Below are 20,700 nucleotides of genomic sequence, written 5' to 3'. Positions count from 1 at the left end.
TCCAGCTTGCATGCTACCTTTACAACTGTACAATATATTTGACTTTAGCAAAAAAAAGTATTTGAAAAGGCAACATTTCCACAGCATGTGGTGTTAGTAATCTTCTAGGCGGTAAGGCTCTGTTAAGGAAAGTGTCACTTTATAAATATTTGGTTTCAAAGCCATTCTAAATAACAGCATTCTCAACATTTCTGTTGTTACCAGCCACATAATTTCCAGCTCAATTTAGCAAAGTACATTTAAAGTACAATAACAGCTCAGCACTGCAGTAACTAGAGCTCAGATTTGTCCTCCACTCTTTTGTCACTTTCTGTTCCATTTCGAGTTCCCTTGACTTTAATCCTTCCCATCAAGTTATATAAACAGCCCAGCTGTATTTGAGAAGATGAGGTGTTTCTGAAGCCCACAAAACATCACATGCCAACAATTCAAACAAAATAATATTCAAAGACAGACATGCTCAGAATATACAGAAAATGAATATGGTTACGTTTAGTGGCTTACCTATCCCTATTACTAAGATTTTGGCTCCAAAAATGATCCTTCATCCAGTAACACAGTTAAGAACGAAGAGTATATCTAATCTCCACTTCTGCTCTTTCGTCTTCTGATGCTCCAGTCCCAAGGTCTTAACCATGTTACATTACACACTGTTATTTAAATCCACGGTATCTTTCAAACTTGATCAAATGACATTTATGCTTTTATTGCCTAATATTTTCCCCTCCAATAAGTAGAGTGTAAAGAAATAATAATCCAGTAATTTTTTTATCCTAAACAATCTGGCTTCAATTGCCATGTTTTACATAAAGAGATTCCTGTAGTGACCCATATCATGAGCCATGTTACATGGTTGAGCACGCTGCAATTGAAGCAGCACAGGGGAGGTGATGATGAGTACCTATTCTGTTCATTTCTGCTAGTCATATACTCTGAGGAGAAAAGCTTTTATAAGTAAAATGTTAGTAAGAGGTGTGTAGCCCTCTGAATAATTCTGGAATGTGCCTAGCTAGGATTTTAATTTTGCTAATGTTCTATTTAATCGCTCCTCCTATTCCTATCATATACAGCTGGCCAGTAGACCACATGTAAGCCAAGTGCTGCACTGACTGAATGTAGTAGTGAGAAAGGAAGTTGCAGCACCCTCCAGCAGTACTCCCAGGCTCCTGAGAGTCTGTGGCCTCCAAAACCACATCATTAACCTGATGCCACATAATTTACCAGCTACTGTGCAGTCAACACAACTGAACCTCTCCCACTTCCTAATTCAATCAATTGAAAAGGGCTACTGGGAGGCCTGCCTTCAGCTTCCCTCTGCTCCAGATCCTCCCCGCAAGCATCCTGCAAGGAACAGGAGGGGAGGCGGTTGAAGGTGAAACTGGAGTAGAGAGAGAAAAGGAGAGAAGAGAAGAGAAGAGGTACTCTGGGGCCAATGTAATAAAGCATGTGCCAAAACTGGAGTTAAATTTTAGTGCAGGTTTTATTTAACGCTCGCACTAAAAGCAGAAGTTCCCACAGGACGAAGTAAGTTAATGGGACACAAAACAAACAGGTGTTAAAAAAAAAGCCTGCAAAACAAAAAAGCTACACTAAAATGTGAGTTAAACCAAAGAATCCACACTAATACAGAAACGTGCTTTAAAAAAAGTGCTTAAAACAAAAGTAAGGAAGTAAGAGCTTGAAGTTGGAAGGAGTGTGACCAAAATGACCTTGCATACAAGATTAGCACTGGGTGCCATTTTGGGCAAGGCATGCCAAGTAAAATCAAAGGGTAAGCTCTCTAGGGAAGGCACCTACAGCTGAACAGTACGCACTTGGTGCTGTGCATTTCAAATGGCTATAGTTGCCTGTTCCAGAGAGCTTACCCCTTTGATTTCACTTGGCAAAATGGCCTTGCATGGAAGATTGGCACTGGCCATCCTGACTTGGGCACAGTCTTGCATGCAAGTCCATTTTGGACACACTCCTTCCAACTTTGCTTACCTCCATACGCCTCATTTTATGCACTTCAGTGGATTTTCAGGTTAACTCCCTGGCCTGGGGTGCAATAAAGGTTAACTGTTGCCAACTTGAAAGAGTTCAAAAAGTGCTTAAAAACTTTCCTTTTCAAAAGCGCTTTCGACCAATGTTTTGCTACTTATCCTTTCCTTCCCTAACCGACCCCCTCTCCTTGTACATTCTTCCTGACTTTTGCCTTTTTGTTGTTGCTGAGACTTGTTTATTTTAACTTTTAATTTTCTAGACAATATGTTTAGTTTGTTTTTTTTACTATGAATGTTTTAATTTTGTAAACCACTTTGACTACGATTACATATAAAAACAGTACATAAATGATTTTAAAATAAATAAAAATAAAATGAATGCATTTCTGATGCCCATGATATTCTATTGCTGTGCCATTGTGATAAGAGTCTTTCTACCAGACTGGGCACAGCAATAGAATAACTTTGGCCAAAAGAAATGTAAGTTCATTTTTATTTCCCCCTCAGACCAAAGAAAGTGTAAGCTCTCTTGGGAGGGCATCTTCAGCTGAAGGGTATGCACTTGATGCCAAGCATCCTGACTCTGATGTACTGTTCAGCTGTTTGTGCCCACCCCAGACAGATTACATTGGAAATGTAAATCCTCCTGGGTCTGAAGTGGGGTACCACACTAGGGGCAACAATAGACAACATTTGTCACCAGAAATGTGAGTTTACGCCATCTCAGACCCAGGAGCTACATTCCCAATGTAAGCTCTATGAGGAAGGTACCAGTCACAGGTTTTCTTTGTCTTGTCTGAACACAGCACAGGCACATGTAGTGCTAAAGTGTGTACTGTTCAGCCTTTAGTGCTCATCCAGACAGTCTATACTTTGTTCATCTAGCTGTAGGTGCATTCCTTAAAGGGACCATCAACAGTACTTTTTACCATTCCTAAATGGCCTTGAATTAGAGTATGTGCCCACAAGTTGGGATGCACAGCACCAATCTCACCTACAGTGTCATTTTTGCAAGGCATGGCAAGTAAAATCAAAGCATAAGCTCTAGGGGACAGGCACCTTCAGCTGAACAGTATGCACTTTGGCGCTATGCATCTGACTTTGGCATCCTGTTCAGCTTTAGGTGTCCCTCAGAGAGTTTATGCTCTGTTTAACAAGCTGTGGTTGCCTGCCCCAGAAAGCTTATGCTTTCATTTTACTTGCCATTATCCCCCCCAAGGGCCTTGGTTGCAAGAATGTGCTCTTTGGAGTGGGTACTTATAGCTAGCTGAACAAAGTCTAATCTCCCTGGGATGGACACGTGCAGCTAAACAATACGCCAAAGTTGGATGTATAGTGGCAGTGTACTGCACCAGAAATTAAACTCCTGGGTCTGAAGTGAAGTAAACTCAAATTTCTGGTGGCCAAAATTATTCTATTGCTAAGCCCAGTGTGATAGAAGCAACTAGACACTACCACACTGGGGACAGCAATTGTATAATATGGCAAGCAGAAATGTAAGTTAAGTTTTACCCAGGAGTTACATTTCCAGCGTTAAGAAAATGTGATTTAAGCTATCTGCCCTTTAACACACCTCCCTGCATTGCTGAGGAATGGCTAATGCCTTCTTTTACATCGTATTAGTTTACAACACACTAACCTTTGCAATGGTTTTTGCTCCTGTTTTAGCGTAGATTTTTTAGGAGTTAAAACCCTTGTTACATACCAGCGTTAACTTATGCAAGAGCAATGAGTGCTAAAATAGAAGTAAAAACCTGTGCTCCTCTGCTCCTCAGTCCAGCCCCTCCCCTCCTGTTCCCTCCACACACTCTGCCCCCGTGACATAGTAAGGGCAAAGGCTATCGGCGCCATTTTGAATACTGGCAGCTGACAGCCCAAGTGCAGGAGATTGCGCCAGGACCCCCATGGACTTTTGGCAAGTCTTGGGGGGGACTGGGAAACTGGAAGGGCACCTGTGGTGTTTACCACCAGATTACTGGAACTCTTTCAAGGACAACTGCTATTTTAAGCTGAACTTGGGCTGACACATAGCAGGCTGTTATTTTGGAAAGCCAGTTTTAGAACAGAGAATGACGCGGCTCCCCAGCCCCAACGGGGCAAAACATTGTAAATACAAAGGTGGAGAGTTTTCTGAATTGTTTCATAACGTTAGTTAAACCTTGAAAGTTATTTGAGCAATTCATAACTTGAACTGATACTTTCCAGAGGCCATTTTGCCAAGTTTCCCATTAAATGCATATTAAATATTCAAATATGAGTTTTGTTTTATTGCTGTGAAAAAAAAATATCTTGTTGAAGAGTAGGAGATCTTAAAAGTTCTGTCACCTACGCACACAAAACATATTGACCAAGTATTCATCTAACACTGCATTTGTGTACTTTAATATATAAATACATGTTGCAGCATTATTTTTCTTTACATACCTGGTGGTCTAAAAAAAGAGCAGAGAATCAAACTAAATAGGTTTGGGGGAAGCAAATAAACTCTGGTTAAACTGATCCCACGCCCAGTTCAAGGCGGTTATTTTCTTATGTTGGCTGCACAGAGCAGGACCTTTCCCCCAGCGGTCACAGCATGCAGGCCCAGGCGTGATGCGGAATGGCTGCAGACTGACCTTACCTTTATTTTGCTTATCATGTGATTCTGTGAGGAACCTCGAGATCCGATCAGAAGGAATAGCAAAGGAGATTCCCGCTGTCACCTTCAAAGTGTTTATTCCAATCACCTCTCCATCCTGCACAGGGGAAACAGTCGCGTTAAGAAACACAGTTGAGCCTTAACTATGCGATACTATAGTTCAATAAGGTGGCTTGTCAGTCATGCTAACAGTTTACTACTAGTAATTAGTTTTCATTTTATGCACTGTGAGCTGTTTTGGGTTTTTTCTAATTTGTAGTTTTCTTGAATTATATAACAGAAACCTGTTACATGTCAACAGTCGTGTAACAAATACAATAATCAGCAATAAAACAGTTCTGTAATCTTACACAAAAAATGAGTGTATTATGTCTACATTTCTCCCTCTCCCTCCCCCCCCCCCCCCCCAGGAATATTGCTGGTGTACAGCCGTAGGAAGTTTAATAATAATAATGCACACTGTGAGCTGTCTTTATTCCAACACAGGATTTTGTCTAAAAACGTATCAAAATGATTGCCTCATTTGAGCTAAAGTTCCCACTGCCCTCCTATCCCCCCCAAAGGTTCTTAATAGTTTGCTTCAAGCATGGTAAAATCGGTAATAAATTACCAAGAGCAACTAACCGCCCGTTGATAGGCTACAAAACATTTATAAAATAAACTGCCGAGTTCAGCAAGTCAGCCAGACAGGTTTATGAATGAAGCACTGTTTTGTAGCAGACAGCCGAAAGCTAAGCAATGGCCCAGCGAACAAGCCGGCAGCTGTGAGAATGCCCTGACCTGCCCTCTTTACCAAGCGCACAGTATTTTCCTGCACTTTGCCAGTACTGATGCACGAACAGGGAGGGGTAAATCTCAGAACTGTGCCCATTTGGGTAAAAAGTTGGACGCACCTTTTTATGTGCAGGCTTTACCTCAAATTTTCCAAGCAAAACTGATGCCCACGACTTCCCTTTAAAAATTCCCATGGAAATAGGCTGCTGTGTTTGCAAACCTCACAAAGTCACAGCCTGTTCTAGCGAGCACATCTCTTGTGCGGGTTAGCTTACATGCATACTTTGTAAAATGCACACATCTCATCAGACGTTCGCCCCCAGCTCTAACTTCTGGAACACCTGCTGCCGGCACGTGGAAGAATACGCGTGAAATTAATCTAAGTGCATACGTTTACATGCACAGAGCCTTGTGCTGTTTTTTATAACAACCATTTACGCACATAAAACAACGCTTCATGTGTGTGAATAGCTTTTAAAATGCAGGCTCAGAAAAGACCACGTGCACAATCTGTTTAACAGGGTAATTTTGCACTAACTGTGAGACAGATTTAATAATGCAAAAAATGTGCTCAAAACTAAACCTTGGCAGGAAAAAAAAAATTTCTCAGACTTTTCTAGAAAGATTTCAGAATTTCTCAGTCAGTGTTTTAATGAATTTTTTTGGAGTATTGTGCAGGATATCATTTTTTGCACTTTGCACATTACTATTCTAGGAACGTTATTCACCATTAATTAGATAATTTAAAAAAAAAATCCTGATCCATTTCATATCTTAATTACAAACATAAAACATGATGGGGAAATGATGATCACCACATCATGAGTTTGGGCTTTGCCCTGGCTTCCTGACAACTAAGAATCCTCGCTGCTTGCGTCATATCTCACTGCATTCCAACCCAGTTTCTGCCCCAGGGACGCCATCGAGAACTGTTCAAGGCATCCACCAACCTTCCTATTTTGTTGGCTGCTTTATTATGACTACAGCAGAAACAGACACTAGGACTGTAATGATAAGCAGCAAATTTAACTGAGGCGTACATTTTACAGCAAAACGAGAGAGAGATGAATGCCACTAATCATAGCTCATAGGTGCCAGCATAAACCCAAGAAGAACATGGTGTCAGTTTTGACCGTGCGCCTGGGTTTGTGGGAATTTTCAAGCTCTAGAAGGCTCAATGTATTGAACAATGGCAGACATGACAGATGTATTCCCTGCGGTCAGCGTGCAGCCCCTGCGGTTGCACAAGACGCCGCTGCTTCAGGAATTCATGTGGTGGTGGTTTGGAGGAGGCACCGCCAACTGCAGCACTCCGGGGGAAGGGGAGGAAGGAACCCCCCCCCCCCCAGGCCCATGGAGGGTGCCCTTCCTGGTACTTTTAGGGAGTGCTACTGAGGCCAGAGCGGGCCCTAATTGAAGCCGGGTCCTTCCAATGTCCAGGATCCCCAGGAAATAATAACGTGACAAATGGCGAGATCCTTATGCAATGAACACTTACTTAAAACAACAGAAAATCATATAATAAATGAAGTCTCTACATGCAAATCTTATGCACAGGAACAAATCTCTTCATTAGAAATCTGAATATCACCCCAAGACTCCCCAAATTTCTTAAATTGCAGAATGGAAAGATACGTAATAATTTGAATCTTTCCAGATGTTCAGTCACTTGATCCCCTTGGGAGTTTTGCTGAAAAGAGGCCCCTATGAACAAAATCATTAAAAAAAAAAAATACACACAATACAATGAAATTACTCAGCGTTTTCACTTTTTTTTTTAAATTTACTTCAGAATGGAACAGTTCAAACCGTGACTGATGGAAGGTGTCTAAAAGGAGACAGCTTCCATCGGAGGGTAGAACTTTACTGGCCACCATCTATCCAGGGAAAGCAGCAAATCTGATTGACCAATAATTTTCTAGATGCCTTGAAATATAAATAACAGCCATCTTACAGAATTTAAATCTTTCTTCCATCGACCGTATTGCCACTTAAAAATAGGACTAGAGCACTGCAGAGTCAGTAGTGGGTGTGAGTATATATATTTATACACACAGAGAATATAAAAACAGAGAGGGAATATAATACTGCACAGCATTATGTCTTCAACCAGCATATACTGTAGATGTCTTAATGAGTGGGAAAAGCTGATGTGCATATTTACAGCAGAGCACATTATTTCTACAGGTACAATTTGTACAAAACATGACTTACCAAATTAACTAAAGGACCTCCAGAGTTTCCATACTGTGAACAGAAAAGAAAAACACCGTTTGTTATGTTATGGTTTCTTATTTAAAAAACAAACAAACAATTTCTTCCTACGGGACTGTAACTCAAGCTTCTTAGGGATATTTCTTACATTATCATGAAGCAGGCGTTCTACGCACATCAGCTCGACCTCTCACCTGAAAGTCCACATTTAACTTTTGCCACAAAGCACCTAAAACAGCAGGACTCACAAATTCATTTCATATCAACCAAAGAATGAAGGCCTCGCTTTGCTCTTGGAGGTGGGCTTGTTTTCTGAATAGAAATCAGTTTGGACGCCTTCTGACAATCCAGTACCACCACTATCAGTCCAAGGGAATGGGGGCACCCCCTTGCCAGCATCTCCCTGTTACATGCAAAGCACTCCTACAGCACTCCCAGTTGCAGAGTGAACTTGGGGAAGGCCATTTATTTGTAAGTGGCGGTATGGCAGTCGGAGACGTACAGGCCTCCTTCCAAAATATGAGGAAAGAAAGGGGTCCCGGAACTAAAGAGCCAAAGAAGGAAAATCAGCAGCACAAGACAGCAATTCTAGCACCGTCTTTCCCAGGCTTCTCGGAATCAGCTGCCCATTATTTGACAGGGGTAATTATTCGGTATCAAACAGGTCTTTATACAAACTGTGAAACCTGCTGTATAATCCCAGGGTTTCACAGAGGAATGGGGAGGGCAGGGTGTGCGAGAGAGACAGTGCTTGAAAGGTCTCCATTCTATAAAATAAACGAAGGTGTATTTTTACCTTGGCTCCGATCCCCACTGATGGGTTTATTTACAACGTGTGATGTAGGATGGCTGGGGATTAATCTGTCCTGCTTCACAGCAGGCGGGGGAAGGGATTTTCCATTCACTCTTTCCAAAATAGCCCTTGGCTTTTATCACGGCCTTTAACTCTAAAGCTAGATTTTCGTTACCTGAAGAGGAATCAAACCCTTTCACCATTAGACCTTTAAAGATCAATAAAGCCTGGGTTGATAAACATAAGTAAATGAAGTAAATGAAAAATGTGGAAGGGATCTTTCAGTCATTGAACACCTGTGCCACAATCCACCCCTCTCAATCGCAGCTGTTCAATTCTTTTTTAAACCCTTGAAAAGAACACCGAGAACAAGTTTCAGGAAACTCTGGTGCTTTAGCAGAGTAAGCCTAACTCTTACTCGGGTGAAGTTGATCACTAAGGACCAGATATGCTATCAATCTTTATTTTTTCCATGTTGATGTCTACAGAAAAAAATGTTTGCACACATCTGAGTCTAAACGTATTTACCACACAAACCTAAGAAACAAGACTCTGGCATTACAGAAGTTTTCAGCCTCTGACAGCTTGTTATGCAAGTAAAGAATATGTCACAGCTTGGTCCCCAGCCACAATGCAAAACAGACTGAGGAATGGGTTTGGTAATTTAATTAATCAACAATCAATCAGCGCTTCAGTACCCACCCACAGTTACCATTAAAACAGTTTTGCTGCAAGAACTTCCTCTCTGGGGACTGCAGTCAAGGCTAGTCCCTGAATAGACTCATTTGACTATCTTGCAGAGTCAATGCAAGCCAATTTAGTGGCTCCTAATCTGGTTTACCTTTATTAAACTGGTTTGAGAGCTTTAGTGTTTAATTACCAGACACAATTCCACTGGCTTCTCTCTCTTCACCCCCCCCCCCCCCCACACACACACACACACACATTTTTCCGTGCTGACTTGTACTGTCCTCACAAAAGCACCAGTGCATTATAGGGGCAATCTGGAGTAGCCTGCACAGCTGCAGAGCACATGGGCACTTTTAATTTGCTGGCTTTGCAACTAAATGTTCCTACCTTCACCCTCTGAAAATTAGCGAGCACCTGCATACTTCGCCCTTGCTATTTGTGCAGGCAGTCTGGGGAAGGGGGAGGAGGGCTCAAGACAGGAATACTTTTGAAAATGTCATGTTATCCTAGCCCTGACCTAATGCATGCCCCGGGAGCACCTCCCTGCAATCCAGGAACATGCATGGTGGAAGCCCACACATCCTTTCAGCCAGGCTGAGAAGGGCACTGTGCAGGCAGGGTAATTTATCTGAGCAAAGGGCTTGAAAAATTGCCTTCCCTAAACTTTAGATTGTCTATCAACCAATCTGCAGGCTCAGTTTTCCAGCAAGAAAGATATTTGCATTTAGCAGAGTTCTTGGAGCCATACTGGCACTGTTGGAAAAGAATGGATCAATTTTCACTTGGTTCCATCTATTTGTTAGATTTGCCACAGTTTTCACTTGGCCAACCTAACAGCTGTTCTACATGAGCTGTCAAAAGCACCCAGGTCCCTTCCAGATGTGAATTATTCTAGTATGAAAATAATTCAGAAGTGATGACGAGGCCCGTATATTCTTGTAATCTTTGCCAAATCGTTATGCCAGTACGACAAATGGTGGCACTGCTCGCAATTAATCCAGTTTTATTCAGCAGTGAGTATTTTTTTTTTTACTGCCAATCGGCAGCAAACAGTGGCTTGGTGGATAGAATTAGCTATAGCAGCTTTACTAGCCTCATCATCATCAGGATCATTTCTGACCGAGCACATGTCACCAATGACCCAGTAGATAAATCCTCACATTTCTGCAAGATTGCACTCTAAAACCTTCACACATTTGCCAATATAAACGCTGAGTGCAATTACAATTGATTAATAATAATAATTTGAGTTGTTCAGAAAATGCTGAGGACAGTTACTACATATGATCAAATATTGTTTTATAATGTTCCCAGAGACTCAGTTTAGCAGCAAGCTGTCAAACTCAGGATTTTAATCTAAGTGCTGAGGTTAACTATAAGTGTGGGAAAGACACTGCAGAGAGCTGCTCTAGCTGTGCCTATTCCTCTGAGGTTAGCTAACATGTGCCACTCTGCCTCGAATGTATCAAGCTTTCCATAACACGCTTTCTGTGGTACTAGAAATATTGTATCTCCAATTGGGAAGATTCAAGCCCCAAGCTCACTTAAGGGGATGAGGATTTAGCTTTCAAGCTCCTCTATCTTGAACCTTCCTTGAGAATCACTTTTTAATCCCTCCTGCTAAACAATTTTTCAGAGTTTTTTCCCTCAATTATCTTACTCCCCACTTCCCAGTCTACATATATATATATCACAGTGAAATTCAGGCACATATATGTTTATTTTTTAGACAATCAAAATGTAATCTTTGTAAACCAAACTTAATAGTGTTCATATAACATATATATCAGTACAACCTCCTGTATTTTTTTTACTTTTCATACTTTATTAAATTGTACTATGTACAATTCTGGAGACCGCACCTTCAAAACGATATAAACTGGTTGGAGTCAGTCCAGAGGGTGACTACTAAACTGGTCAGTGCTCTTCTTTCTAAAACATATAGGGACAGACTTAAAGATCTAAATATGTATATCCTAGAGGAAAGGTGAGATAGAGGAGATATGACAGAGATGTTTAAATACCTCCATACACAGGAGACAAGCCTCTTTCAACAGAAAGGAGGATTTAGAACAAGAGGTCATGGGATGAGAGTGAAAGCGGGTAGACTCAGGAGTAATCTTAGGAAATATTTCTTTACAGAGAGGGTGGTGGATGCATGCAACAGCTTCCCAGTGGAAATAGTGGAGACAAAAGCAGTATCTGAATGCAAGAAAGCATGGGATAAACATAGGAGATCTCTGAGGGAGTGATGGGAATTGCAAAGCTAAATTAGTTGTGCAGATGGGTAGACTGTTTAGGCCATTTAGTCTTTTTCTGCCGCCACATTTCTCTGTTTCTAAATGAACAAATGTTTCGTTTAACAACTGTTGCATTACAAAAGGTCCCTATTCTTGATACTTTTTTTTTTTAATAGAAATGTCAGTGGCAAAATATCCATTTTTACCCTTGAAAAATAATTGTCTTATAACGTAACTATTTTTTTTCTTAATGTCTCTCCCAGGGTGGGGAATGACTTCAAGTATCACCATTAGCACTACTGCTGTTGTATAGAAGGCGGCCTGATACCACCAGCAGAGAACCAGACATTCCTGCTGTGAAGTTCTCCTAAGCCAGCATGAATGTTTCTGACCGGAATAGTTAGCCATCTCCTCCCAAACCCAAGAGAGAATGAATATGTTATCTCATCTCACATCATCTTAACATGCTAGACAATCATCGTACTTAGTGTTCTCAACTAAAGCCAAAACCTGGCTCTCTTTCTCCTCTTGGGAGATAGGATGTGGCATTTTATTTATTATTTTATTTAAAAATATTTATAGCCCGCATATAGCAAACCAGTTGAGCTAAGCTGGTTACAATAAAAGTATATCAATTTACACATACATCCTTATAAACATAATCATGCAATATAAAACAATAAAATTACATTAAAACTATTAACTCCATATGGAGGTAAGTACTCCGCATTCTCATTTGTAAATCAAGCTTCACCATATTTATTTAAAAGATTGTTATATTGTATCACAGTAACTAATGTACCGTAAGTGTACAAAGTTAAGGTAATGGGAATGCAAATATCCTCTTATCCTCTCCAGTATTGAAAATGTTGCTAAGATTATGGTGGTTTGCATGAAAGTAGACAATAAGTAGAATAGAAGTTGGAATGTGTGTGAGAGAGAAAGATGTGGATTTAAGGAAAATTAGGTTTAAATTATGAAAAAGATAAAATGCTAGAGACAGAATTATCAGTTAGGGTAGGTCAAAGCAGTTTTTCAAAGGCAAGTGCCACAATCCCTGGCAGGAACAGATGTATTTATTTGCCAGTTTGTTTTTTAAATATGGTAGACAGGTTAAAGTTATTTTGTAATATCAGATGACAGAAGACTGTTGTGTTCCACTTAGGTTTCTTATTTCCCATCGTCCAGTGTAAAAAGTTTTAAATGTGCCAAATTTGCATGCATGGTTGTGCCAGTGTGCCAACCCAGACTTTATCAAGACTACAGCTGGAATAAATATATTTGCATAAATGGCTGGGTGAACCATTGTTTGTGGGCAGAAATGCCTGCATGGCCCTCCTGGTGGCTCCTCTGCCTGTCCACTCTAAATACCTTTTTCCAGAGAGTGTGACAATTTTTGCCCAATATCTTCCAAAATATATGTTTTATAAACAATTGTATCAAGTGTATCATCCATTTGCCCTCCAGACATCCAGAAGAAAAGAGCCCTTGAAAAGAAGAGGGCACTGATTTCTACTTGTAAAAAAAACCAAAAACGGACCTTTTAAAATTAAAAATAAAGAATAAATAAAATTAAAAAAAAATAAAATGAAATTAAAAATTGTAAGGAAACTGTTCCTGTATTCTGAAACTGAAAAAATAGGAAGAGGGTTAGGATCTGGGGTGATCAGGTGGGGTGTTTCTTGAATTTGTCAGTATTTATTATGTCGCTAGGATGATATTAATATCTGTTAGGGGTTGTGGGACGAGATGGTTCACTGGGTGGCAGTTTAGGTGCATGGAGTTGTGATCAAGGTGATGCAGCACTAATAGCTCTGGTGCTTTGGAGGTCTGAGTTTAAGTTTTTAATGGTTTGTGCACTGTGTTTTATCTATTATAACTCAAAGTAATTATCAATTGTATTTATGTTTGATTGAATTTGTATTTAAGAAATTAGATTTTTGTATGCTGTAAAGCATGCCACGAGGGTCTTTGGGACTAGATTAGATTAGATTTTGTTGTACACCACTTTGGGTGGCAGTTAATGAGAACTTTTAAACAAAAATGACAATACATGACAATATCAGTACATCTTTAATGGACATTAGTAACTCTGTTTTGTACAGTAAATTATAGGACTGGTCAACAGATGATGCCAAATTAATTGAAAAACTCCCACCTGCAGTGGTACATCAGGGGGAAAAACTGCTTCTATACACAAGATACTTAAGATGCCATCTTTATTCACCAATATAGATAATGGCAGTAGGAGGTATAAAATGGCAGTAGGAGGATATTACTGTTATACACCGAAAAAAGTTTACAATTTTGTGTGAAACTGTATTGTTAAAATATCATCTAATCTTAACTTCATATACTGTAAATACAGGGAGGATAACTTTCAAACAACTGCATGTGGCAGTATATATGCATGCATGTGGTCGCCCATAGATTTACTATAGTATTTTAATACATGGGTGATTAATATATTCACGTTTTATAAAATACGCACATCTCTACCCTGCAACATACACACAAATGCATTGAGACCACATATATCAATGCACTGACGGGCGGATTTTAAAAGCCTTGCTCGCGTAAATCCGCCTGGATTTACGCGAGCAGGGCCTTGGGCGCCGGCGCGCCTATGGGACGCGCGTAGGTCCCGGGGTTTTTGGAAGGGGGCGTGTCGGGGGCGGGACCCGATGATGCTGCGTTTCGGGGGCGGGGCGCGGCGTTTCGGGGGTGGGACCAGAGGCGTGGTCCAGGCCTCCAGAACAGCCCCCGGTCCGGAGGCCTGGACCACGTAAATCTACGCGCGCCAGCACTTTGCTGGCGCGTGTAGATTTACTTCTGCTTCTCACAGGCGTAAATCTACGACAAAGGTAAGGGGGGGTGGGTTAGGTAGAGGAAGGGAGGGGAAGGTGAGGGGAAGGTGAGGGGAGGGTGAAAGAGAGTTCCCTCCGAGGCCGCTCCGATTTCGGAGCGGCCTCGGAGGGAATGGAGGCAGGCTGCGCGGCTCGGCGCGCGCCGGCTGCCCAAAATCAGCAGCCTTGCGTGCGCCGATCCAGGATTTTAGAGGATACGCGCGGCTATGCGCGTATCTTATAAAATCCAGCGTACTTTTGTTTGCGCCTGCTGCGCAAACAAAAGTACGCGATCGCGCTGTTTTTAAAAATCTACCCCTGAATGTGCATACTTTACCCATCTATTTAAAAAAATATATGCGTGTATATTTTGCACATGAAAGTACATCAGGTCCCAATTTATGCGTGGAAGTTGTATATTTTACAACATGTGTGCATTGATGAAATTACTTGCTTTGTCAATTAAGTCCATCTGTTCGCCCAGCCCTTCTGCAGCTCATTCGGGCCGATACAGTAAACCATGCGGGAGAGCGGGCGAGCGCCCACGCTCTCCCAGCACGCGCACAGGCCATTCTCCTGTGCACGCGATTCAGTAACTTAATTTATTTAAATTAGGGCCTGCGGTAAAAAGAGGCGCTAGGGACACTAGCGCATCCCTAGCACCTCTTTTTTGACGGAAGCGGCGGCTGTCAGCGAGTTTGACAGCCGACGCTCAATTTTGCCGGCGTCAATTCTTAAAACCTGCTGACAGCCACGGGTTCGGAAACCAGACGCTGATAAAATTGAGCGTCCTGTTTTCAACCCGTGAGCCGCAGGCCCATTTAAATTTTTTTTTTTTTTAATTTTTAACTTTAACTTTTGGGGCCTCCAACTTAATATCACCATGATATTAAGTCATTATTATCTTATTAAGTAAGAACTGCTTTTCTGTGCACTTCCCCGGCGCCGGCAGAAATTAACGCCTACCTTTGGGTAGGCGCTAATTTCTTAAAGTAAAATGTGCGGCTTGGCTGCACATTTTACTTACTGTATCGCGTGGGAATGACTAATAGGGCCATTAACACGCTATTAGTCTCAGGGGGGTTGGACACGCGTTTTCGACGCGCTATTACCCCTTACTGAATAAAGGGTAAAGCTAGCGCGTCGAAAACGCGCATCCAAATGCCGATTAACAGAGTGCTCCATCGGCCTGATTGTGAGCCCCTTGGCTCTTCACATTGAACTGGCCCCCCCAACTTTACCCAGACCGCCCACCCATTCAGTAATACACAATATATAGGTTTAATATCACGCCAGATAATTAGCAAGTGTAAAAGTACACGAGTAGGTTGGAAACTGTACATGTGTAACTTATACACATAAATGTTGGCCCCTCCTGGGAATTCCCCTAGAACACCCCTTCTTTGTTACATGTATATATGTGTGCACGAAAATGAAAATATGCGCGGATTTTGGACTTTTAGAAAACATGGAGTAGAAGCTACCTACACACATATATATGCTAATTTTTACATGCAGAATGTTTTGAAAATTCACCCTTAAGGTTATCCATAAACAGCAACCCCTAGCAACTAAAAATCCATAGCCTGTGGAGTCCTTGTTCTCCAGTAAATAAAATTACCCTCTTCTAGTGGAATTTCATTACTCTTTTCTTCTAAATATACAGAAGCCAAAAATTAAAGCAAAGACTTTGAGTTCCAAAGCTTAATTTATCTGATTTAAAATGGAGCAATTCAGAACTGCAGGGAATTCAGTCCGGAAATGGGTGTTGACTTGACTGGTGTCAGAAAAGGAATTCCATGAGAAGGTAGCATGAGCTATGGCAAGTCAGAAAGCAGAGAATAACATATGGATTATATAGTTAGTCCACATTACTTCACATTCAACTTTCCTATGACTTTATGGGAGAATAACCAGACATGATTGCATTACTAATTTACTTATTTGGCTAAGGAACCACTTATTACTATAAATATGGTTATCCAGATTGATACATTAATGTATCTTTTGTATCTGAGCAACACCCATTTTTGTAACTTCATGTGCTTTTAGTATAGTCACTTACATTTATAATTGCATCGGTTTGAATGTAGTCCATATCGGAGTCCCTCAAGCCAAGTTCCTTTCCATCTCTCTGTGCAGTGCTGACTATGCCTGTGGTCACAGTGTTCTGCAGAGCAAAAGGACTCCCAATTGCCACCACAAACTCTCCAGGTCGCAGATCAGTGGAGTGTCCCAGTAATAAAACCGGCAGCTTTTTCTAGACAAATAGGAAATGCAGAGGGGAAACAAATATAGCAAAATGTCCAAATATAAGATGAGTTTAATGAAAAAAAGTTTACGGGGCTCTATGCTTGTGTTCTCAATCCAGTTCAACGAAACCCACAATCAGTTTGTTTTCAGGATATCCACCATGAATATGCATAAGATATAGATGCATACATTGGGTGTAGGACTGAAGAGCAGACCGATTGGAGAGGCCTGTGGGATCAGGTTGAGAACCACTACACTACACTCTTATTTGATTTCCATCCCTAAGGGTGCACACATATGCAAGCACAATTGTGTACACACATACATGGTTCTTAAAACTTCAAAATATTCTTTTTCCATTTTATCAACTCTGCCCATTCAGCAGTGAACCAGTGAAATTATCATGACAATGTCCAACAGTCCCTATTTTTAAGAGAAGAAATGACTCCTCAAGTGCTGTAACCCCTAACATTTACAATCATATCATACACTTTTATAATAATTTTGGAATTATGTATTTATTTATCATCATTTATATTCTGCCCTGCCCGGACAAATAGTTGGGTGGATTACAATTTAAATTACAAAAAACAAAATTTCTGACATACTTAACAAGAACATAAATCATAAAGTAAAACTGATAACTCTGAAATCAATAACTAAACCATCACTAAATCATAGTTGCTCCCCCACACTTTCTTCCTGTCATGATGGCTGATATCTACCAATTTAAATGAATATCTGTTGAGTTCTAGCTTACACATGATCATATAGGACTTTTTTTTACAACATTCTTTTGAAAATTAGAGCTATTGCCAGGTTGTTGTGGCCTGGTTTGGCCTCTGTTGGAAACAGGATGCTGAGCTTGATAGACCCTTGGTCTGACCCAGCATGGCAATTTCTTATGTTCTTCTGTAAGAGCATGACAGAGTTTGCTTGGTTTGATTATCCATATAACGCTAACATATGGAGGTTATTCATATGAAGTGAAAGACTCACAAAGGTCGATATTCAAAAGCCATTTAAGTGGACAACTCAAAAGTTGTCCCATGTAAATGACAAATGTGATATATTCAGCCACTTATCTGTCTAAATTATAGCTGGATAAGTAGTTATCCAGCTATCATTTAGCCTGATAAAAATGGGGTGTTTTGGGGGCGTTCCAGGGAGGGGCTGAGCTATCCAGCTAACCTAGCTGAATATCGGGTATATCAGGCTAGCAAGCCGATACAGTAAAGCGCGGCCGCAGTTACCCCGTTTCTAACCCGCTTTGGACGCACAATTTGGACGCGTAAGGTGAACCCGCGATTCAGTATCCGGTTTTACACGTCCTTACCGCTTCTTGAAATCGACGCGTATCCCTTTCCGCCCGCAGCATGTATATGATAATGTTAATGATCAGATTAGCTATTCCCTCCGATACAGGAACGTGCGCCCAGATTATCGCCTTTTTAACCAGCTATTTTGCCGCGTCTTTAACCTGCAAATTTACCGCCTACCCTGACCCTGGCGTTAGTGTGGTGTTCAGTCAGCTTCCCGCTGCCTTGAGCTGTAACTTCGCCCCCTCTGGATCCCTTCTTCAACCTTCTCTGCAGGCTGCAACCCCCCCCCCCCCCGCGAGGAGAGGGGAGCTGGAGACCCCGAAAGCCTTCCCTTCTCCTCCCCGAGCATGGCGGAGCAGTTTAGCAGGGAGGTCGCGGCGTCCGTTCATCGACCTTCCCGAGCGCTCAAGGCAGCGGGAGGTCGCGGCGTCCGTTCATGTGAAAATACTTAAACCCTGTCCTAAGTGCCTGTCCAGGTCCATACAGGAAACCCTATTATTTACTATCTATTTTTAAAGTATTTATGCTATTCACCCTCTAGTTCTTTGGAGGGCCACAGGGAGTCCTAGTTGTTGCTGCTCAAGGTTTAAGGCAGCGGGAAGTCGCGGCGTCCATTCATGGACCTTCCCGCTGTCTTGAGTGCCTGGCTGGGCGCCCAAGCGGCTTGGGCGCCCAGCCAGGCGCTCAAGGCAGTGGGAGGTCGCGGCATCCGTTCATGGACAGATTCCTGAGAGAGGAAGAGACGAGACGAAGCTAGAGTGTCTCCTTGAACCAGCAAGATGAGCCGCGACCTCCCGCTGCCTTGAGTGCCTGGCTGGGCGCCCAAGCCGCTTGGGCGGCAGCGGGAAGGTCCATGTTGTGCCAGGGTATGACATCTGAATCAAAAAGATTCACATTACATCCACAGCGTTGCAAATAATTACATTAAAAAAGCCTTTCAAAAATATGCTTTTAGAAATCATGCAATACCTGAAAAAACAGGGTACATTTCCAATTGTTGTTTAGATTAGAATGGCAAAAATTTGTGACCTTCTCTTTTCTAAGTATGTGTTGAGTAGTTTATTGTGCATTTTAGATGTTTTCATTTATGCTGGATTTTATTTTCTCAGTGTAATGTTATGTTTTTAATGCATTATTGTATTATGTGATTTATGTTTTATTTCTTTAAGTTGTCTGTTTGTGTATTTTTGTTCATTTGTCATCCAGTTTGGGGGTTACAGGAAATCAGAGGCAAAAAAAGGGAGTAAATAAATAATTGAAGAACCAGCTACTTACTTTTGGTTTGATCTTTATTGTTGCTATGTCCGATTTCTTGTCAATGTCTTTGATGGTTGCCTCATAGGAATCTCCATTGTGCAGCTGTACTTTTAATTGCTGTCGCCCAGATACAGCATTACTACTCGACACCACATGAGCATTGGTCACAATTAAACCCAAGTCTGATACAATAAAGCCACTTCCACTCGACAAGGGGACATTTCGGCCAAACAAAGGATGTCTGCATTAAAAACAAACAAGAATAAAATCTAAATAATTTAAGCAAATTACTGATCTGATCTTCAGCCTTTGGCACCCTGCAAATTCTAGGATCTGGCTATAGGTTTTAAAGTGTTCTGTGATTTAACTGCAGTTTTTAGACCATACCAGGAATTTCCAGAGAAGGTCATAAAATGTATCATGAGCATGTTTAAACAAGCAAGAAACAGACCTTAGAAGGTGGCACAAGCAATATGGTGAAACATCTGGATTGTGATGCCAGTGGACTATAGGATAAGATATAAATATCACTAGCCATAAAAAACATACACCCTTGTCAGTATCACATTCCCAGACTGATGTCTGCTGCATAGAAGGAAGTATATATTTATTTATTTAAGAATCTTATAATCTGCTATATTTCTACAAAATGTATTCAACTTTACAGTTTTTATGCATGACTAGTCAGTTCCTTGATATAGTCATATCCCTGCATTTGCTGTAATTATGGGGAAAACTCTGCCTCTTTTTATTTTTCTGTCCGGTTAAGTTTTATCCTAAATTTAGCCAGATAAATCCACAGAATACTGACCTCTCTGTGGTGTTCTTGTCCTAAAAGTCAGCATGTAAAATGAGACCGTTGGGAATGGGATGCATGTGTATGTGGCTGTTCTGTGGGCTGTGGGTCATATCTACTTTCTTACATTCAGCAACCACATAATGAAAGTAGAATGCCGAGCTCAGGATAAGCGGTGGCTCGCGTGCAGTTGTGGTAGTGCAAATGCACCATCGAAAACAAATGAAAAGAACAGAGATGCAAAAAGATAATGGAGAAAAATGATGGTTTGGCAGGGGAGAGTTTGCTAGGAGGCAACTGAAGGTGGGAAGCACTGACAATAGTGCATGTTGCATCACGTAGTGTTTGGACCATCAGCTGTCACTGTCAGGATGTTCACTTGTTGTAGCTGACATCAGCTGATAATATAATAGTCATTGTCTCCCGATGTCAACTAGTCTTATGATGATATAGGTCACAGCATAAAAAGCTTCTAAGCTTTGTATTGCATCTCCTCCAGCTAGAATTACTATATATATATATATATATATATATATATATATATCATCATTTATAAGTGAAAATAAGACCATCCTTCTACCCCTATCATAGCTGACTGCAACAATATTATTTACCTTCAAATTCAGTGCAAATTTCTCAATTTATATGCAAAGGATCATGATTGCTGGGTTAGTCCACTTGGATACAAGGAATTAAGGGTCAACAAATAAAACAGCAGGGGATAACTTTTTATTGGACTAATTTAATACATCTACGATGAGCTTTTGAGAGATATCCTTTCTGACTGACCTGATGAAGAAAGGATTAGAGATGTGAATCGGAACCGGAATCGATTCGGATTCCGGTTCCGATTCACATCGTGGGTTTTTTTTCGTCCGGCCCGATCGCGGTTTTG

At 41.2% G+C, this 20,700-nt stretch overlaps 1 protein-coding gene across 1 annotated transcript in view; it reads right to left on the bottom strand.

The window, feature by feature from the left end:
* Positions 1 to 20,700, bottom strand: part of HTRA3 (HtrA serine peptidase 3) — an 83,687-nt gene that overhangs the window by 37,041 nt on the left and 25,946 nt on the right. Inside the window, exons 3-6 of the mRNA XM_029591751.1 lie at positions 19,028 to 19,250; positions 16,243 to 16,437; positions 7,609 to 7,641; positions 4,603 to 4,717 (exon numbers count right to left, since the gene is read on the bottom strand). Coding sequence (XP_029447611.1) covers positions 4,603 to 4,717; positions 7,609 to 7,641; positions 16,243 to 16,437; positions 19,028 to 19,250 — 566 coding nt within the window. The remainder of the gene's footprint in view (positions 1 to 4,602; positions 4,718 to 7,608; positions 7,642 to 16,242; positions 16,438 to 19,027; positions 19,251 to 20,700) is intronic.

This window comes from Rhinatrema bivittatum, chromosome 1 (assembly GCF_901001135.1).
Source record: "Rhinatrema bivittatum chromosome 1, aRhiBiv1.1, whole genome shotgun sequence".
In the NCBI taxonomy this organism is placed as follows: domain Eukaryota; kingdom Metazoa; phylum Chordata; class Amphibia; order Gymnophiona; family Rhinatrematidae; genus Rhinatrema; species Rhinatrema bivittatum.
This window is presented reverse-complemented; position numbering and strand designations above follow the sequence as displayed.